The sequence below is a fragment of the Poecilia formosa genome, unplaced genomic scaffold (assembly GCF_000485575.1).
Source record: "Poecilia formosa unplaced genomic scaffold, Poecilia_formosa-5.1.2 Scaffold13, whole genome shotgun sequence".
In the NCBI taxonomy this organism is placed as follows: domain Eukaryota; kingdom Metazoa; phylum Chordata; class Actinopteri; order Cyprinodontiformes; family Poeciliidae; genus Poecilia; species Poecilia formosa.
In genome coordinates this window covers 4,156,616-4,174,768 of record NW_006799952.1, presented here as the reverse complement: position 1 = coordinate 4,174,768, position 18,153 = coordinate 4,156,616, and the positions used below count along the sequence as shown (strand labels likewise).

General features: G+C 38.9%; 2 protein-coding genes across 4 annotated transcripts in view; both read left to right on the top strand.

Annotated features, from left to right (window-relative positions):
• Positions 1 to 6,250, top strand: part of otogl (otogelin-like) — a 33,292-nt gene extending 27,042 nt beyond the window's left edge. The window contains exons 50-58 of one of the 2 annotated variants that reach the window (XM_016668193.1): positions 109 to 149; positions 237 to 300; positions 414 to 592; positions 712 to 816; positions 898 to 1,017; positions 2,169 to 2,214; positions 2,988 to 3,059; positions 5,382 to 5,461; positions 5,596 to 6,250. In XM_016668193.1, the coding sequence (XP_016523679.1) occupies positions 109 to 149; positions 237 to 300; positions 414 to 592; positions 712 to 816; positions 898 to 1,017; positions 2,169 to 2,214; positions 2,988 to 3,059; positions 5,382 to 5,461; positions 5,596 to 5,796 (908 nt within the window). In that variant the 3' untranslated portion in view covers positions 5,797 to 6,250. The remainder of the gene's footprint in view (positions 1 to 108; positions 150 to 236; positions 301 to 413; positions 593 to 711; positions 817 to 897; positions 1,018 to 2,168; positions 2,215 to 2,987; positions 3,060 to 5,381; positions 5,462 to 5,595) is intronic. The other variant, XM_007545714.2, reaches the window with a different exon arrangement.
• A 451-nt stretch (positions 6,251 to 6,701) lies between these two features.
• ptprq (protein tyrosine phosphatase receptor type Q) overlaps positions 6,702 to 18,153 on the top strand; it is a 47,649-nt gene continuing 36,197 nt past the window's right edge. The window contains exons 1-18 of one of the 2 annotated variants that reach the window (XM_016668192.1): positions 6,702 to 7,098; positions 7,678 to 7,803; positions 7,927 to 8,071; positions 8,210 to 8,497; positions 8,608 to 8,825; positions 9,906 to 10,083; positions 10,842 to 11,216; positions 11,302 to 11,607; positions 12,834 to 13,127; positions 13,215 to 13,514; positions 15,160 to 15,290; positions 15,576 to 15,705; positions 15,809 to 15,962; positions 16,102 to 16,208; positions 16,753 to 16,850; positions 17,259 to 17,427; positions 17,527 to 17,787; positions 17,909 to 18,069. In XM_016668192.1, the coding sequence (XP_016523678.1) occupies positions 7,054 to 7,098; positions 7,678 to 7,803; positions 7,927 to 8,071; positions 8,210 to 8,497; positions 8,608 to 8,825; positions 9,906 to 10,083; positions 10,842 to 11,216; positions 11,302 to 11,607; positions 12,834 to 13,127; positions 13,215 to 13,514; positions 15,160 to 15,290; positions 15,576 to 15,705; positions 15,809 to 15,962; positions 16,102 to 16,208; positions 16,753 to 16,850; positions 17,259 to 17,427; positions 17,527 to 17,787; positions 17,909 to 18,069 (3,486 nt within the window). In that variant the 5' untranslated portion in view covers positions 6,702 to 7,053. Of the gene's footprint in view, positions 7,099 to 7,677; positions 7,804 to 7,926; positions 8,072 to 8,209; positions 8,498 to 8,607; positions 8,826 to 9,905; positions 10,084 to 10,841; positions 11,217 to 11,301; positions 11,608 to 12,833; positions 13,128 to 13,214; positions 13,515 to 15,159; positions 15,291 to 15,575; positions 15,706 to 15,808; positions 15,963 to 16,069; positions 16,209 to 16,752; positions 16,851 to 17,258; positions 17,428 to 17,526; positions 17,788 to 17,908; positions 18,070 to 18,153 lie in introns of those variants that run through there. The other variant, XM_016668190.1, reaches the window with a different exon arrangement.

Sequence of the window (18,153 nt, the reverse complement as noted above, 5' to 3'; positions counted from 1 at the left end):
TTGCTACTCGGCTGATGCGCGCAGTTGTCTGAAGAGTTGCTATGCCCGTCACGTATTTATAAAGTTTCACACGACTGCTCTCTTTAACTTTGTTTCCCTTATGCACAGAATGTCAATGTGAAGACCGAGCTCTCCCCATGTGTCAGCTGGTAAGTAAGCAAAGCGCTGTATCAGAAGTCGCTCTTCGCCAGAAAGCAAGCAAATTCAGTTAAGTAAGCACTTTGTTCTTTACTCAGGGGGAGGTGCAGGTTGAAGTTCCTGACAGCAGCACCAACTGTGGCTGTCCTCAGCATGCATGTCGTAAGCGTAACCTTCGCTCAAAGGGTCAAAAGATTCAAGTTACCAAAAAAAAGCAGACTTTTATCGTGTTCATTATGATCATATATTGCATGTTTATTTGTGTTCATTTATAGAGAAGGCTGAGGTGTGCCTATTCCAAGGAGTGACAGTTCTGGGTCCAGGCCAGTCCCTGGTCCAGTATTTTGAAGGAGAGCTGTGCTACACTGTCCAGTGTCTTCCTTACAAAGACCCACAGACTGGCTTCTATGCAATGGAAATCACCTCTGTTAACTGCTCCCAAAAGTGTGGATCGGTATGTGTGGTGCTGCACGAAATATGACGGATCATATCAATGCTAACAGCAATTCTGTGATTTTCATCTCAGCTGGGCTAAAACTCCTGTTTATTTTTTGATTCACTTCCTGGTCTTAGCACCAGGCGTACGTCCCTTCTACAGACCCTCAAGTGTGCTGTGGCTCCTGTAAAAACATCTCTTGTACTTTCACCAACGAAAATGGGACAGCAGAATTTTTCACTGTAAGAGCAAGCCACGCTGCACGTGCTAACCACTCTTTCGTTGCAGGGTCTTTTAAACTTTGCTATTGTGTTTGTGTGCAGGCAGGGAGTTCCTGGGTGGAAAACTGCACGCGTTATGATTGCGTGGAGACAGCGGTCGGAGCGGTGATACTTGCATCTGGTGTCATCTGCCCTCCTTTTAATGATTCAGAATGTATTCAGGTCAGAGCCTCTAAATCTACTCATACATGTTGTTGGATGTTTCTTTAAAATTGGCGTGTCATTGTTTAGTATGAGATTCAGGGACAGTCTACTTTATTTTCACCCGTGGTAAAAATGTTGCAAATCTTTAAACAAACTTGTGTTTTATTGTAGTGGCACAATCTCATTCAGAAAAAAAAATTCAGTTGGGAAATTATAACATTTAGCAAAATCACAGATGCTCTAATTATTGGTACTCCCTAATCGTCCTTCTGATTAGTAATCCATGACTTCCTACCTCCCTGTGGTATAATTAAGATTTGACAGAATTGCCTTTAGACACTTCAAAATTAGAGAGATAAGAGAGAGATAAGTAATCACTTGTGATTCAAACTATATATATATATATATATATATATATAAACAGTTTTTCTTCCTCTAATTTACTGTTTCCACGAATGTGTTTGTCAGGATCAAATCATCTAAAACTGAAAAATGTATCATGCGTCTGTATGAAATCTGAGTTTTTAATAACTGTTATGCTGAATCCTAATAGTTACAACAAAGTAGCTCGTCTCCTTAAACTGTTGAGGGTGTGTGTTGCAGTGGGCCTGTTTTTCCACTAAACACTTTGAAATACCAGGACATTTTAAATGAAAAACTTCTTCCTGGTCTCTACCAGTAAATTTCAACCGCTGCTTTGACGATCAAATATGTGGTCAGCTCAGAATTGGTTCATCTGTGTCAAAATCACAAAGCCCTTCTTGTGTGGCCATACTAGTATCCGAGTTCTAAATCCAGTGAAGCCCTAGTGGGCGAGACGCATGTGCACGAAAAGCGAGCGATAATCAGAACGATCTACAGAGATTATGGAGGCAGAGATAACCAAAGATCCCTCTTCTTTATTCCCCCAACCTCAGACAATGTTACAGGTGAAAACTGAGACACGTACTGTTGGCAAAAGTGAGCTGTACGAACAAGGTTTCAGAATTACATTATTCTATGTAAAATAAAAATAAAAGATTAGTATTAGTATATTTAAGATCTTTTACACATCTTTACCAGAGGTACAAATAAAAGTGTCTGTAGCTGTATTTTCCTTTGAATAAGATTTTATTATAACTCTAAGGGGTTTTTTTTGTTTTTTTTTTAATTCTCCTCTCTTCTTGCAGAGCGGGGGTGTAGTTCAGAGCTATGTAGACGGCTGCTGCAAGACATGTGAGTCTCCAGATTTATTTGGGGCTGCTGGTAATGCTTTGTGCAGCTGATTAGAGGGGTGAGTGCTTTGTTGCCTGGCAGTGGATGGGCTTATTGGCTGAATGGTTGGGCGGTTTGGCGGTTTGTAGAGGGTGGAGATAAAGCCTGCCAGCCTACATTTCAAAGTCCCCTTGGCTTCCTCAAGTGTCCTCACAAACTTTTGCTCATATTTCAAAGCGATAACACGGCTCGGGATAAAAAACAAACAAAAAAACGACAAATTGGGTGAAAATGTTAGAATAATGCTGATAAATCTGTCTGAAAATAAACTCTGCCTCGTGAAATGTTTTGCGAACGAGAACATTTTCTATCTTTGTGGATTTAATCTTAAATAAAAGTGGTGTCAGTTTTTCTTAATTTTTTTTGCACTTTCAGCTGCTTGCCTTCCTTTGCGGTGTCCTTGCAGTTTTGTGTTTTGGGCTGCTCAACGGTGAGTGTTTTTTTTTTTTTTTTTTTTTTTTTTTTTTTTTTTTCTTTTTCCCCAATGAGGATGTGCTAGGGTGCGAGGGTTAGGGTTTGCCCTGCGGAGCTTCGTAGTTCATTAAGTGTTACTGTGGGACTGGCTGCCTCGAGTTACTCCCCGAAAAGGAAAACATTTTTGTGCATGCGGTGACTGATTTGCTCCACAGTGTGTTTGTGTGTGACATGCAACTGCCTTTCTTTGAATAAGTCATAACTTGTGTTCTCCTGACGCCATTTGAACCGGACGGCTGCGGTCCTGACGATGCTCCCAGGCTCTGGACTGGGTGTTTTACCGTTTACCGTTAACCCCATAACACCCACTGGTAGTACTAACTGTGATACAGGTACCACCACTTTGCACTACTCCACTTAGTTACTTTTTGACATTTGTTTTTTAATTATTTTGTAAATTTGTGTGTTTAGTTTTATTTATCTTCTTTTTAGATATGTGATTAAAAAAAAATTGTCATTAAGTTAAATTGCTAACATTTTTCAGTCGCAATTAAAAGTTCTAGTTTTGCATAAATAATATAATTTAGCTATCTATGATTGTTTTGGAAGATTAGTCAAAAGCCATTCTGTGGTTATTTGTGGAAAAAAATGTTGCCTCCCCACCAGCCAAGTGACAGTCAAAACGAACACCTACTGCTGGGCAACAAAAAGCCCTTCTCTGTAGGAAGGAGCCAGGATGTTGGTGCAAAATGTTACAAGGAATGTCAGTTTCTTGGAAGAGAGTATTTATTTATCAATTTATTAGAAAAATGATGTGTTTGTAGGCATGGGCTGGTGTGACATTGTGAAAGAATGCTGTATGATAACCTCATGCATCACGGTACTTAAAAAAGTATTGGAATGTTAGATCATGTCACTGATCTGTGACTCCTGACAAGTCCGAGTCGAATTATTTTCATGTAAGCCAGAAAAGCAACGGTTCTTCCGATGAATGTCAAAATCATGTAGCAGATTATTATACAGTAATTGATCCTCTGCTGTTCATTATTTGTTAATTTACATTTAAAAGATACAGCTGAAAAAAGTACAGAATAAAAATGCATTAAATTTAATCGTCATGTCTCATAATGCTGCCAGCACCAGTTCTAGCTTTAGCTCTAAGAGGCACTACAAATCGATTTTGTACAGATGCACCTACTGACAGCATATTTATGACAGCAACCAAGTCATCCTCACAACAAGTGAGTCACATTAAGCCCCATAGGTTGAGTTGACACGAAGCCACAAGTTCAGGACAAACAGTGCGTGGATTGTTCTGTCCCATTAGCTGCACGTCACTAAATGCACCTTCTCTGCAAGAAAACATCCGGTAAATGACTTCACAATTTTGTCATTTAGTTTTATTTTCGGTAAAGTGGAGAATAGTCATTCTCTGCCCTTTCTTGATAAACTTCTTCTCTTCAAGGGCAGCGTTTAGGAGCTTGTGATAAATGTCATCACTGTTCTGAGTGAATTAATTTGATTACATGGAGAAAAAAAAAATCTTCAAATTAAAATGCAGCTCTAAACCTTAGAGCTATGACAAAAAAAAAAAACAAAAAAAAAACACTTGAATGTTTCACATAGTTTTCAAGATTAAAAGTTTACAGGAGTCAGTCCCGTCTTCTTGTTGTTGTGGTCCATACATGTACCACTACACACCTTTAATGTGTCCTGACAGGAGTATTGATGCTCATCTGTCTACCTCTGTTTAAATCCTGGCCCATATTCTGACTGAAATTCTCCTCATTTTGTCTTTAACAAGAACCCATTTTGCTGCTGTGTTCACCACCGGGTCGTCGTTCCCTTGCTGTGTGGCTCTGTTTGTGATCTTAGGCAAATATTTTTGCAATTTCATAATCTGTGTCATTTAAAAATACAGATTTCGGAACTTGTGCAACATCTGGTTTATGTCAATTATTTCAAGCTAAACTATAAATAAAGCATTGTATGGACTGTGTGGTGGTGAGATGTGGCCTTTAATATTCTGCTCACCACCTGACAAATCTTTGCAGAAATCCTCAATGAATTACAGCTGCTATAATACCATATATTATTTACTATAATACTGACTCCTCACTATGATAATTGCCATGTAGACTATTATCCTGTGGGTCTACATTCACCTCTCTGTCCACCCTTGTTTTGGCAACCTTATGCAGATATCTTCAATATCTGTTTCATATTTCTGTTCCTTTTAGAACAAAACCAGTACTGGAACTACTCAACATGTGTCAGAATTATGTTGTAAAGCAAAAAATATACAGAGCATTGAAGAGAAGTGCAAAGTGTCCTTTGTTAAGGATGATAGGTGTGTTACTTTGGTTATTACTCCATCCTTGTCTGTTTTTCATGACCAGAAATAATTCCAACAGAATTTGTCTCAGCAAAAGTGGGATAGGTACACTTATCATTGACTCCATTAACCTGAAAAGATTTTCCTCCCTTCAGGACAATATTTGGCGTCTTTTAAAATCATAGGGGTAATACACTGGAGACATTTTAACAATTTTAAAACTAACTTTTGAAATCCAAGGTATACAATGACACTGGTTCCGGTCCATGCCTACACTTCTGTGGTAGTTATTTGATCAAGTTTTTATTTTTATTTTTTATGTGACCGGTTTTGACCACTGTTTGATGTACGAATATGAACTCCTTATCAAAACACCCAGGTAAAGAGGATGGGAAGACGTGTAAGCGTGTGGCCATTCGGACCACCATTAGGAAGGACGACTGCAGGAGCAACGCACCAGTAAGAGCCACTCAATGAAACACGCAAATATAGAATGACACGGAGTGATTGGTGAAAAAATATTTTAAAACCACAGCGATGTGTTCCCAACTTTCCACTTGTGTCCTCATCAGGTTTTGCTCCTTTCCTTCCAGGTTACAGTGTATTCATGTGATGGAAAATGTCCATCTGCCACCATATTCAACTTTAACATCAACAGTCACGCAAGGTTCTGTAAGTGCTGCCGTGAGAGTGGACTACAAACACGGACCGTCTCGTTGTACTGCTCTCGGAACGCCAGCATGGTGGACTACAACTTCCAGGAACCTCTTGACTGTTCCTGCCAATGGAACTAGAAATATGAATAAGTGTGTGACCAACATAAAATTATTTTTTTGTGGGGTGCATTTGGATTAATATTGTAAAACTGGCCAACCATGAAAAAAAACCAGCCATTTTTCTTTTATTTTCTTTTACTTTTTTATGATAGCCGACTGGCTTGTGTCGCAGTTTTGATAGAATTATTGATGTGAGTCTTCCAGTAGTTTTGTCTGCACTTTAGTTGTGTATTTTATTAAAACCAGCTCTGTGAACCCCTGTCAGTTTTACTTGGGCTTCCAGATTAGTTGTGCATTTTTTCTGCATATCAACAGCTAATAGGTTAAAACAGCAGTTCCTACATTGATACCAATGTTGTATTCAGATTATAAATTGGCATTTTCTTTGCATTATCTGATAAATATAACTTTGTGGTGTGGTTCTATAGAAAATTTAAGCAGTTGTTTTTTTGTTTGTTTGTTTTTTAAAGTAAATCTGTGTAATAAAGGACTTGATAGTGCTTATGTCTCAGTTAATGAGCCCAGATAACACTTTTCATTGCATGCATCCTCTTTATTATACACACATGGAAGTTGATATTTTTTTATCTGTCAATTATTTATCTTTTTTTGATCATTACTGTCATTCAGTATGGGCCACCGGTTCAAACTCTGAATAGGGTGACAGATAAATTTCAGCTTTGGAGGCTGGATAATATTGTAAATAACTGCAGCCTTTTTTCCAACGAGCACATCCCAGTCCCAACGCCCTCTGCACCACATGTTCTGCAGCTCAGCACCCTGTGTCCTCCTGGTTGTCATGGTGAATTGTTTTTAATCTCAACAAGGAGGCAGAGTGAATTGGCTAAGACTAACAAATTCTCAAACTCCCACCTTCAGACACCAAATACCTTTATGCATCCTCCCCCCTCCTCCTCCAGCTAATGAGAAACTTTTTGCTTCTTGTGTGAAACCTTTACTCATTTGTACATGCTAAATTTAAAATTTAGATGCTGCATAAAGGTAATTTAGAACAAAGTTGTAGCTTCCAGACAGTTTTAGAAAATAAATCATTCCACCCAGAGAACTTGACATTCACTGTGCGTCAGCGACTTGGATAGCATGGGACTTTCCACAGGAGATGCTTACATACAACAGCTTCAATGGTTTTCATATAAAGCCCATCAATGGCTGGAAACACCATTCGGATTGGACTGATGAAGGCACTCTGCTCTAGGTGACTGATAATGAAAGGAGACTCTTGTGGGATGTATGATATTTTGAAAGTGATTCCCAATGACTCAAACAAAGCATCTGTTTCTGCTTTGCAGTTTATGGCAGGTAAGATTATTACGTATATATATTTTTTGCTTCTTTGCCTCAACATTTTCTAATGTCAAAGAATTAGTTTGCACTTTTCACAAGTTTTTCACAAGTTGTGAGGTTACAACCATTTTTTTTTTGTGTGCGTATGTGTGATTTCTGTGGACATACTTGATCACAAAGCAGTAAATAATAAGCTAAAATAGTTCTGAAAGAGTTAAATTAATTCTAATTCTGAAAAGGACCTAATAGACATAGCAGATTGCTTATTTTAGAATTTGCTGCCATCTGTAAAATCAACAAAACAGGATTATAAAATGAAAAGTGAAGACTCCGGGGTTCAAATCCTAACCTTGGGACCTTCGCTGTTTCCTTCTCTGCTCATTTCCTGTCTGATTTTTGTCAATAGAGGCTGCTAGTGCCACAAAATCTTTTTAAAGAAAACCCTTTTTTTTCCTTCCACTCCACAATTATGCACTACTTTGTGTGGGTCTATCAAAGCAAATGATGAAATAACACAAAGTTGTCGCAATGTGACAAACCGTTCAAGACCTTTGCACGGCATTGTACCAATAGTTACTTTTGTGAAAATTACAGGTAGTTTTGTTGACCTGTGACCAACGTTCACATCCTGTTGAGATTGAAGTTGCATTTGAATCCTTCCCCTCTAACTCAGAGGCAGACAGCTACACAGTCACCTGCAGGCCTGCAGGTAGCCTGTTGGTAAGAAGAGCTCTTTAAAATATGGAATCCAGAAGCTCAATTTATTCACATTTACATCTGTGAATAAATTGGGTATTTTAATGGGGGGGTATTTTAATTTCTCAATCTCAACATTTCTGGCAGATCTTCTCAAAGCGCATTGATCGCTCAGCATGCTCTCCTGACTGCAGGATACGATTACATACGAGTGACGACCATAGGGGGTACAGCATCGTGCTGAGAGCAAGAAGGAACGATTCAGTGCTGGAGACAAAGACCTTTCACTTCAGTGAGTGTCTCTAAACTGTAGACTTAAAGGAATGTTTGTGTTACATTTAATTGGTTTCTACACAGACAGTGGTTTTCCTGTTAAATCGGTTTAGTTTATTTGTAAAGATGAGGTTAATCATGTTGTTTGTCTCCCCAGTTCCAGTATCCCCTTCCTCTTTTTGTGCATCCAGCACCAAGTCTACTGCCCAGTTGAAATGGGAACCACTTCACAGACAGCAGAGCATTTCCACCTTGACTCTATACAACATGCACACCCGGTCTGTCACTGGAATCTATAGCAGAAGCTCTTCGGTGATCCAGTCCAAGTTCACAATAAAAAATCTCCAGCCTGGCACACATTACATGGTTGAAGTCACGGTGGCCATTTTCCTCCCTCAACCTGGCATCACACTAATGCAGAAACTCAGGATTTTTGTGGAAACAGGTATTGTACTCTCCAAGAATCACAAGACAGCAGCTTCATCTTTAGCCAGAAAGCTGACTGTTTGGAGGCTTACCAGTGTGCTCCGTTCTTATGATAATGTCTGGCTGCAGATCAGTGTCCAGATGGGTGGTTGGCCAATGGGAGGAGTTGCTACACTGTGAGGAGATCAGGTTTGAGTTGGAGTGATGCGATGAGCAGCTGCACACACCTGGTGGGGGGAAGCCACCTGGCCGACCTGAAGACCACGGAAGATCTGCTGTTTGTATCTTCTTACCTCCAGAGCGACAACCACCTGCTGTTGCTGTGGACAGGACTTAATGACCAACAGGTAACCTGTTTTACATAAACATGGTTCTGGAATGTGGAATGTAAAAACATAGGTTTGTTAAGAAACCTACAGAAAACCCTGAACAGTGCAGATCATGTCTTTGATTCTGGGATTCTTACATTGCCTTGAGACATGAAATTTAGGACACAAATATAGAATATAAGCATACATTTACTTCAACGATAAGGCTGAGATATTTTTTTTCACACAACTAAATACATAAAGCTCTGAATTTTAGCCCAACCAAAGTATATTTTATATTTACTTTTAATTTGACGAGTTCAGTTAAATTCTTAGTTTGGCACATGTATTTCTGTGAATAAAGTTTAACATCTTTTAACAATGAAAAATACTAAAGCTGGGAAACTGTTCATTAAAAAAAAAAATCTAAAGTACATTGCATTACATTTAAATTTCATCACTTTTCATTCAAAACAAACCAAAAACATGACTTCAGTGTATACTATAGTAAGTTTATATGACAGACAAGCACAAAGTAATGAAGAATCGTGAAGTGCTATGGAAAAGAATACAAAAATTATTTTAACGTGTTTTAAGATGATAGGCTGAAAATTATCATTTACATTTGTATTTATCCCCAGAGTAAATATTTTGTAAAACACCCTTTTCACTGTAACAACATGATCTGAAAATCTTTTGGCTTCATGTGCCAGCTTTCTTCACATGGACATTGAATGTTTTGCCAGTTCCTCTCTATGAAATCATCTAAGTCTCAGTGGTTGTAGTTCTACATGTTTTGCTACATGTTCTCAACCGGACTGAGGTTCTCAAAAATTAATTCTAGTCATTTTAAGCACAAAACAAGAGTCTTTGGCACTTATTTCCATTCAACAAATCAACTATATAAAATTGAATTACTAGACAGTTGAAATTAGATGCTGCCATTTTGAAAGCATCAAAGTTGTCACTGGAGTTTTAGTAAGCGGGCAAGATTAGTTTACTTTACAAACCGTAAAAGCTTCATGCCTGCAGTTCCTCCTTAAAGAGGAGGTTTGTTTTTGATGCATTAATTAGTGGTTAGGTCCATTCAGCACATAATGTCTCCCCATCTCCCAACAGGAGGAAGGCCTCCCACTCTGGTCTGATGGCTCGCCATATAATCAGACAAACACTATGACTCTGCTGCCAGCCAGTCAGACGGACTGTTTTGCTTTTCAGAGGAATGCTACGGGACCGGGCTACTTCCTGACTCCTTTCTTCTGTGACATCACTTTGCCATTCATCTGCCAATACCAGAGTAAATTGCGTACACAGTGCTTCTCTACTAACCAGATCCTGCTGATTCTACTGAATATCGCTTAACGACCTGTATCATCATTTTTACAATTTTTCCTCTTCAGATTTCTTCATGCTTGTTGCTTGTGATACTTACATTTATTTCCATGACAGGAATTGAGAAAAATGTGAAACAAAAAGCAATGATGCCTATGTCTGGAACCTCAAACATAGGCATCATTACATGAAAGCCTCCATCCAAGGCAAAAGCAGAGATAAAGTCTTCCGCTCCAAGTTGATTTTAGATAATGAAGAGTCATCTTTTAATTTATTGAGGAAGAGTGAAGTGATAAGGTGTTTCTTTTAGAACTGTAGCTTGGAGACTAAACAAACTAGCACTTTGTAGAGGGATCTACAAGCGCAGTCTTCCTTTAATTAACCACACAACAAAATTGTAGTTTGAAAAACCAAAACTCTGTCAACATTCAGATAAAACTTGTGCTCCAAATCTTACCAGCACACTAACTCTGATCTGGCTGAAATGTTTTGCTTCATAAAGTTTGTTTTAAAATTACTTATGACTCTTCTTTGATTTATTCAAATGTTGGATTTTTTTTTTCTACCTCTAAAATATGACATACATGTACTTTAAGCACATACTTTCTTGTGTCACTTACAGTTAATAAGAACTAGGAACAACACTAAGCTGTAAAACAATTAACTCTTAGGTGACTTATATGCCTCTTCAGTCATTCACATATCTATTTTCCCATCTAACAGCCCCTTCAACTCCTGCATCATTTTCATTCGACCTGGCTCAGGTGACAGACCAGCATGTAGAGCTTCGATGGAGTGACCTTTCACCCCTGCGCTCTACTCATTCTTCATCTTTTGAGATATTCCTCCAGTATAGAGAAAGTGAAAATGCCCTTTCGGGTCACGGTGAAGAAGATGGATGCAAGGAGTCAGAGGGGAGAAACGGGGGGAAAACCCAGTCGAGTTTCAGAAAAACAGTCAAAGTTCCGATTCTTCACTCCTCCAGAGGGGTAACTGTGACAGGTTTGTCCCCGGGGAGCATTTACTTTTTCACCCTTCGGGTCTCCCACCATGCTGGCCTCAGCTGGATCTTGGGACAAACACAGACCGCATACATGAGTGAGTCTGCTGACAACTTATCACATACGTAGGCAACAAACACATTATGCAAATACGTGCTAACGTGGAATATTTATGCCTGCAGGACCGCTTCCTCCTCAAAACATCTCTGTTGGATCGATAACGGCTAGTCAGATTACTTTACACTGGATGCTGCCGGACACTCAGTGCACGGCTGGATGGACATTTGCTGTACACTGTGAAGATGTGTCCTTGCGACAGGAGAGAGAAGTTAGCAACATCTCCAGGGTCTATGGGACCAACAGGAAGTGGTTCTACACAGCTATGATTGGAGGACTTGACGCCTACACGAGATACAGAATTCAAGTCTTCACAATTGCACAGTTTGGAATATGGAGTTGCGGTCAGGCACCTCTAACTGTGCGGACTGGTAAGCATGTTTGAAACAAAGGCAATAACTGTTACAAAAAAGGCCTTTGGGAAAAAAAATGTTATCCAAAAAATTATGACAGCTTTAATATTGCTCAAAAGTGGTTCAAAATAGTACATTGTGATTCTTGGAAGCAAAATGTCAAGAAATGAGGAGTTAACTCCAGAGTTTTGCCCAGAATTGTGTCATAACATAATGGATATCTATGCAGAATTAAATTTCTTTATTTTTGAATTTTGAATTTATTGCTTTCATAAAGGTCCACGTTAAAGAGGCTCTTGTTAGAATTGTGTGCACAACTTCCAATCTCAAGTTTTTTGTAAGTCTTTGACATGCAGATTTTAGCCAATCTAGATATCTCTTTAACAACTATATTGTAGGAAGATATAAAAAAACACTGTTTCTAATATTTTTTGTCAAACCACAGTGATGTGTTGACCACCCATCAGTAGAATGAGGAGAAATGTGTTGTTTGAGAGAGGATTTTCATTAAAAATCTTTATTTTTACTTTTATTTTAAAATAAGGATATTGGATATATTCAACTGCCCTTAGCTTCCTATTTTAGTAATTAGCATCGCTAGCATAACTACAATACAGTGCCTATAAAAAATATTTTGACGATAAAATAAAACATATCCTCTTCAATTTCAAACTGAAAAGTGAGTTCTGCAAAAATATGACTAAAAGCATTTAACTTAAAATAAAAGACTGCATAAATGTTCATATTAAATGGTATTTTGTTGATGCACTGTTAACAGTGCAGGGTGGTTGTGAGTAGGCCTCAGTCAGACTTGTGTAATTAAATTGTGCAGTGTTACTCCATTCTTCCTTGGCTCTGTCAGGTTGCATGGGGATCTGCTGTGAATGGACGTTTTTAAGTCCTGTCACAAGTTCTCCGTCAGATCGAGATCTGGGCTTTGACTCGACCACTCCAGAATATCCACCTTGTTGTCTTCAAACTCTTTCTGCGTAGCTTTATCTGCATGCGTCAGGTCATTGTCTTGCTGGAAAATAAACATATTTTGAAGCTGTAGTTCTCCTGCAGAGGGAAACAAGTTGCCCCGTCAGGATCACTTTGATCATGATTGATATAAAAAAAAAATAAATAAAAAAAAATCAAGAAAACATTTTCAAACAGAGTTTACTTTTAGATATTTACATTTTCTTATGCTTAAATTTACTGCTGAAAAAAAAAAAGAATAATGCTTTCTGTGTATCCCTTAGCGGTAAAGCCTCCTGCTGATCTGGTGATGTTTAGCAAGAATGACCGCCTGTCAGCTTGCTGGACAGTTCCGCCTAGCGATCCTCCAGATGCATATTACGTGACAACCCAATCGTTTAATAGTCCTGCTGCTTCTTCGCTATGGATAAACGGCTCCAGCGCTGATGGACTCGGAAGAGATGAATCCATTTGTGTTAATTTGGGCACATTTACTCCTAGTCACACATATGAAGTAGCAGTCGTTGCCATGAGGGGAAATGACAGAAGCGAGAGGTCCATTACTGTCTACACCACAGGTGAGAGAAACAAAAATGCAACCCATGATAATACAAGCCATTTATAAAAGGTGTTTTAAACCCTTGTGTTTGTCTCTGTGGATGCAGCTCCACTGCCTGTGCAGGTGGCAGTCCCTCTAACTGTGGGGACAAACTACACACAGCTGTATGTTCAGCCTCCACGGGTGGGTCTGATTGATGGGGTGAAAGTGTGTTCGTGTCTTGGCGTTTGCAACAGGACATGTAAGGAATTGTGTGACTACACTTGTGACTGGCATTCCCTCCCCACTGGCATTTTCATTGCAACCATCAGCAGCCTTACTCCAGGATCACAGTACCAACTCAGTGTGTACAGCACTGTTAAGGAGAGAGTGGGGCCACCGTTCTACACCCGTCCTATTAAAACAAGTAAGTTGCCTACCAGCAATAACAATATTTTGTTGGGGTTTTTTTCACTCCATGTATGTTTTTTACTTAAAAAAAAAAAAATGACCAAACTAATTTTACAACTCCCCCCACACTTTTTGATATACCTGGTAATGATGGGTAAAAATCTTTAAAATAAATTCATCTTTCATTATAGCATTATCTTATTCAGAAAAAACAACAACATGTAGTTCACTAAATCTATTTCAGAGAAGATGGTTCTACACATATTGGCACTTCTAGCAAAAGAATAAACAGCTTTATTGGCAGTTGGGAGAATTATGTAAAAAATTTTAAATTTCTCATATCAAAAACATACCTGGAGTGTGGTTTTGATTCTTTCATGTGTATTGGAGGAATCTTTGAATCTCAAAATGAGGGCAGAATTATGGTGTGCTGCTCTCTTTCAGGAGTTGGGCTTGATCCATCAACTCTTGCGGAGGGAACTCTTAATGTTTCGTCATACCAGGGCTTTTAAATAACCTTATGAATGAGTCCTTCCTGTCTAAAGTGGCTGAGCACAAAGCAAGATTGAAAAAAGACATGGATAAGCGAGTTTGGTCTATCCAACTCAACAGAACACCTTAGAGATTAATTAGAATGGGAAATGAGAGTTTGTCCTTCTTGTCAGACATTAGTGTCTGACCGCACAAATGCACTTCTGCAGGATTGATAAAAAAAATGTCCATAAAAACTCTCCTACACCTTGTGGACATCGTTCCTAGAAGAGCTGAAAATGTTAAAACTACAAATGCAGGGCAAACATCTTATTTGAATGGGATGTCATTCAAATTCAAGTGTGTGCAAAGGAAGATGAGCAAATACGTTTGGCTACCGAGTGTATATCATTTTGGAGTTAACACATAAAACTCTAGGTTCTGCGTAAAAGCTTGACTCGTCTTTGCTGTTGCATAAGAAAAGCACTGTTGCCACAATATTTGCCAGTTCCATTGAATTTAAAAATCTCACCTTTCCTGTGATTGGAAAGAAATCTCATATCACATGAAATCAACTGTGATACAAGACACATGATACTGCAACATTTGACTGATGCTGCTACATTTGACTGAGATTAAGTGTCAAATAAAAATATGTTTTATAGTTTCTACGTGTGCTTTCATGACAACTAGATAGAAAAATAAATTGCACCCGGTACACTGTTGTCACCATCCGTATTTGGCACCAGTCTTTTTTCTTTTCTTTTTTTTTTTTGCTTCATCATTTCATGCAACTGTCACTAACCAGATTTAAAATTTAATCTGGCCTAATCTTGGGAGCGGATCACATCTGCTTCATATCTTTGAAGATTTGGAGTGAAGTGATAGAATGATAGAGGATTTAGAAAATAATGGAAATACGCATTTTCTTTTTTTTTTAGGTTTTGCTATGTGTTGTAAGACTTAGCAGTACAATTTACAAGATATATCTTATTATAAACCATGGGGCTGTTTCACAGACAAAAAAGATTTATTTTTCTTTAAACATAAAATAAAAGTTACTCTTTTTGCTTTAAATGTTGCACAAAAAGTATTTATCTTGTTTGTTTTTCCTTTAATATTTTTCAGTGTGTTATAAGAAAAATTACAATGCTCTAGTGCGTGTTTTGTGATGATGTGTTTGATTTCAGGTCTGGTTCCACCCAGCAGAGTGAGGGAAGGAGCGGTGACGGACACATCCATAGAGCTGCTTTGGGATCCAGCACCAGGAAAGGGTCAGAGCTACGAGGTCATCTGCCACAACTGTGACCAGGCACTCAAGGTGAATGAATGAATGAATGAATGAATGAATAAATAAATAAATAAATAAATAAATGAATAGAAAATGTAAATGTTTTCTCATGTTTGGAAGCAGATCTGTAAAAATGGATTATTACCCGCATTATGCAATGCCCCTTTTGTCATTGTTGGATTTCTATGATTAGCTGATTGCATGTTTTTATGCATAACATTTCAATATGGACACAAATACAATGTTTTGTTCCTCAGTAATTAGTTCTCTACTGTAATTATTACAGCATTTGCCTATTTGATTTGTGTGTTACAGGTACAGAAGGTATTCAGTCAGAGTGCAGTGTTTTCTGGTCTGACACCAGGTTCACTCTATCACTTTGCTGTACGGGCAGAGAAGGAGTCCTTTGCTGACAGTTCACCAGTCTCAATCAATATCACTGCAGGTAAACACACGCATGCGCGTGCGTGCACACAAACACACACACATTGTAACAGTTCATCTTCCTTTTCTATAACGACCACATGCTTTGCTTTTTGATGTGGCAGTTCCTGGCCAAGTGGAGGTTTCACTCGTCAATAAAACAACATCATCCATATGCATTAGCTGGAGTACCGCCAGAGGACTGCTGAGCTCATTCATTCTGTCTATCAAAAACACAACAACCATTCAGGAGCTGATCATTTCTCATCAGGAGCGCAGGCCAGTCTCTTCTCATTCTGCCACAATCAAAATTAATATGAACCCAGAGTTGTTATCGCTGACTGAAACCTGTTCCCTAAAAGACTGACTGCCAAAGCAATGTGTGTGTGTGTGTGTGTGTGTGCATGTTTGTTTACAGATCATACAATTTCCAAGGTCTTATTCCTGGTACCAAGTATACGGTTGAGGTGTTTGCCACCAATGGGGAGAGGAGAAGTAAACCTTCTACTGTAATTCTGTATACACGTGAGTTAAAATGTGTCTGTTAAAATCTGCAGGTGTACAGCAAAGCCCAAAATTACATATACGTCTGGCAGATTCTGGCTTAAAGTAATCTTGTGATTTTACCAACATGGTTTGTCTGACTGGAATTTAGAATCTGAGAGAAAATCTGTGGAGGGAGCTAAAAATTAGGGTGATGAAAGGAATCCTTGAGGCTTCGAAACTTCGAAGCTCATCACTCAGAGATAAATTGCCCAAATTACCAGTGAAAACATGGGAAAAAATATTAGGGATTGTCTGTAGCTGTAATCCTAATGGAAAATAAAAAGCAATAAAAAAAGAACTAAATGGAAGCAGATCACTTTTTTTTTCTTTTTACAAAATTATATTCTTTTTGCCTTTTTTATTATCTTATGAGAGATAGCTCTTATATCCTATCCAACACAAACTTCTTGGTTCAAGGGTGATAATTTTAAATCTACATTCGCAAGAGGTAACTGTCTGCCTGCACAAATGTGTTATCTTTGCATTTTCACATTTTCAATATGAACATATTTCTTGTCTCCAGTTCCAGGGATACCAAAGCAAGTGGTTACATCAGAGCACCCAGTGACGTCTGTATTTCTGACCTGGAGGCCGCCAGCAGGACAGGTAGACAAGTACAAGGTGAGATGTTGAATCTGCTGAATCTGTCCAAGAATTCATTTGAATTTCACAGAAGATAATCCAACTTTTATAACTTCAAGAAAAAATAATCCTGGTGTCTTTGGTATTCCTAAACATCTATGCCAAAATATAACACTCAGCTGTGACCTGCAAGTATTAAGTGGTTGCCAGGTAACCGCTGTTGGCACACTAAGGATCTGGTTACAACCCTTTAAAGATATATGACCTTCAGATTCAGCCAAGAACAATAACTAAGCACAATGTAAAAAAAAAAAAAAGCAATTAAAATAAAGATGGATTGTTCAAAAAATCTTGAATCAAGAGTACACAGAACTAACATTTTCACTGTCATTTGTTAAAAGATTATTTTTTTAAATAAAATTCTAACACTGAAGGTCTCTTCGGCAGCTTGCATTCGGTCTGTTGTCCGTGGACAGGAAATTGTGGACTGGAGTGTTTGTTGAGAGCACAAGCTATGAGATCAGAGAGTTGATCCCAGGGTCAGACTACGGTGTCAGCATTCAGAGTGTCCTGGGCTCAGACAGCAGCTATGCAGCAAACAGAGAGTTCAGCACACGTAAGCAACAGAAATGCACACCCTGGCCTAGTCTATAACTCAGGGAATTTCTCTAAAAAAATATTTGAAAAATGTCCTAATTTCAGATTTGTCTCCCAGGCCCTGCGGGATTATGCCGACTTCATTTAGATAAAGTGGATTCTTCATCCATATCTGTGCATTGGGACGGGGCGCCCGGAGAGTTTGACTTTCACAGAGTGACCGTGGCCGGCGCTTCGATCACACAAACACTCATAATACCGAAAGGGGAGCAGGTTGCTGTGGTTACAGGCCTGCTGGATGGTTGCAGCTACAACGTGAGCGCCAAGAGAGTGAGAGGGGAGACAGCAGGAAGTGCTGCTTTTCTGACTGTCACCACAGGTAGTTATGTCAAGGGCTTCGCCAATTAGTCTCCCAGTTAACCATGCTCGACCTCAACGAGTCTGACAGAAACGTTCTCCTCCACTCTGACCCCGTTTCTTATATTTATGTTTCTTATTAGTGCCAAAGCCTGTGAGGGGTGTGCGTTTGGTCAGCAGTTCTGGACGTGCATTCTCACTACGCTGGCTGCAAGCAGAGGGGTGTGTGGATCGCTACCAAGTTAACTTGGTGCCAGACCATGGTGCAGTGACCATTCACCCTACCTACGATGGATACATTCAGGTACACACACTTTAAATGAAATCATAGGAAATATACGGTGTTTTTTTCTAATAGGACGCCATCTGGATGGAGTTAGCACAGTCA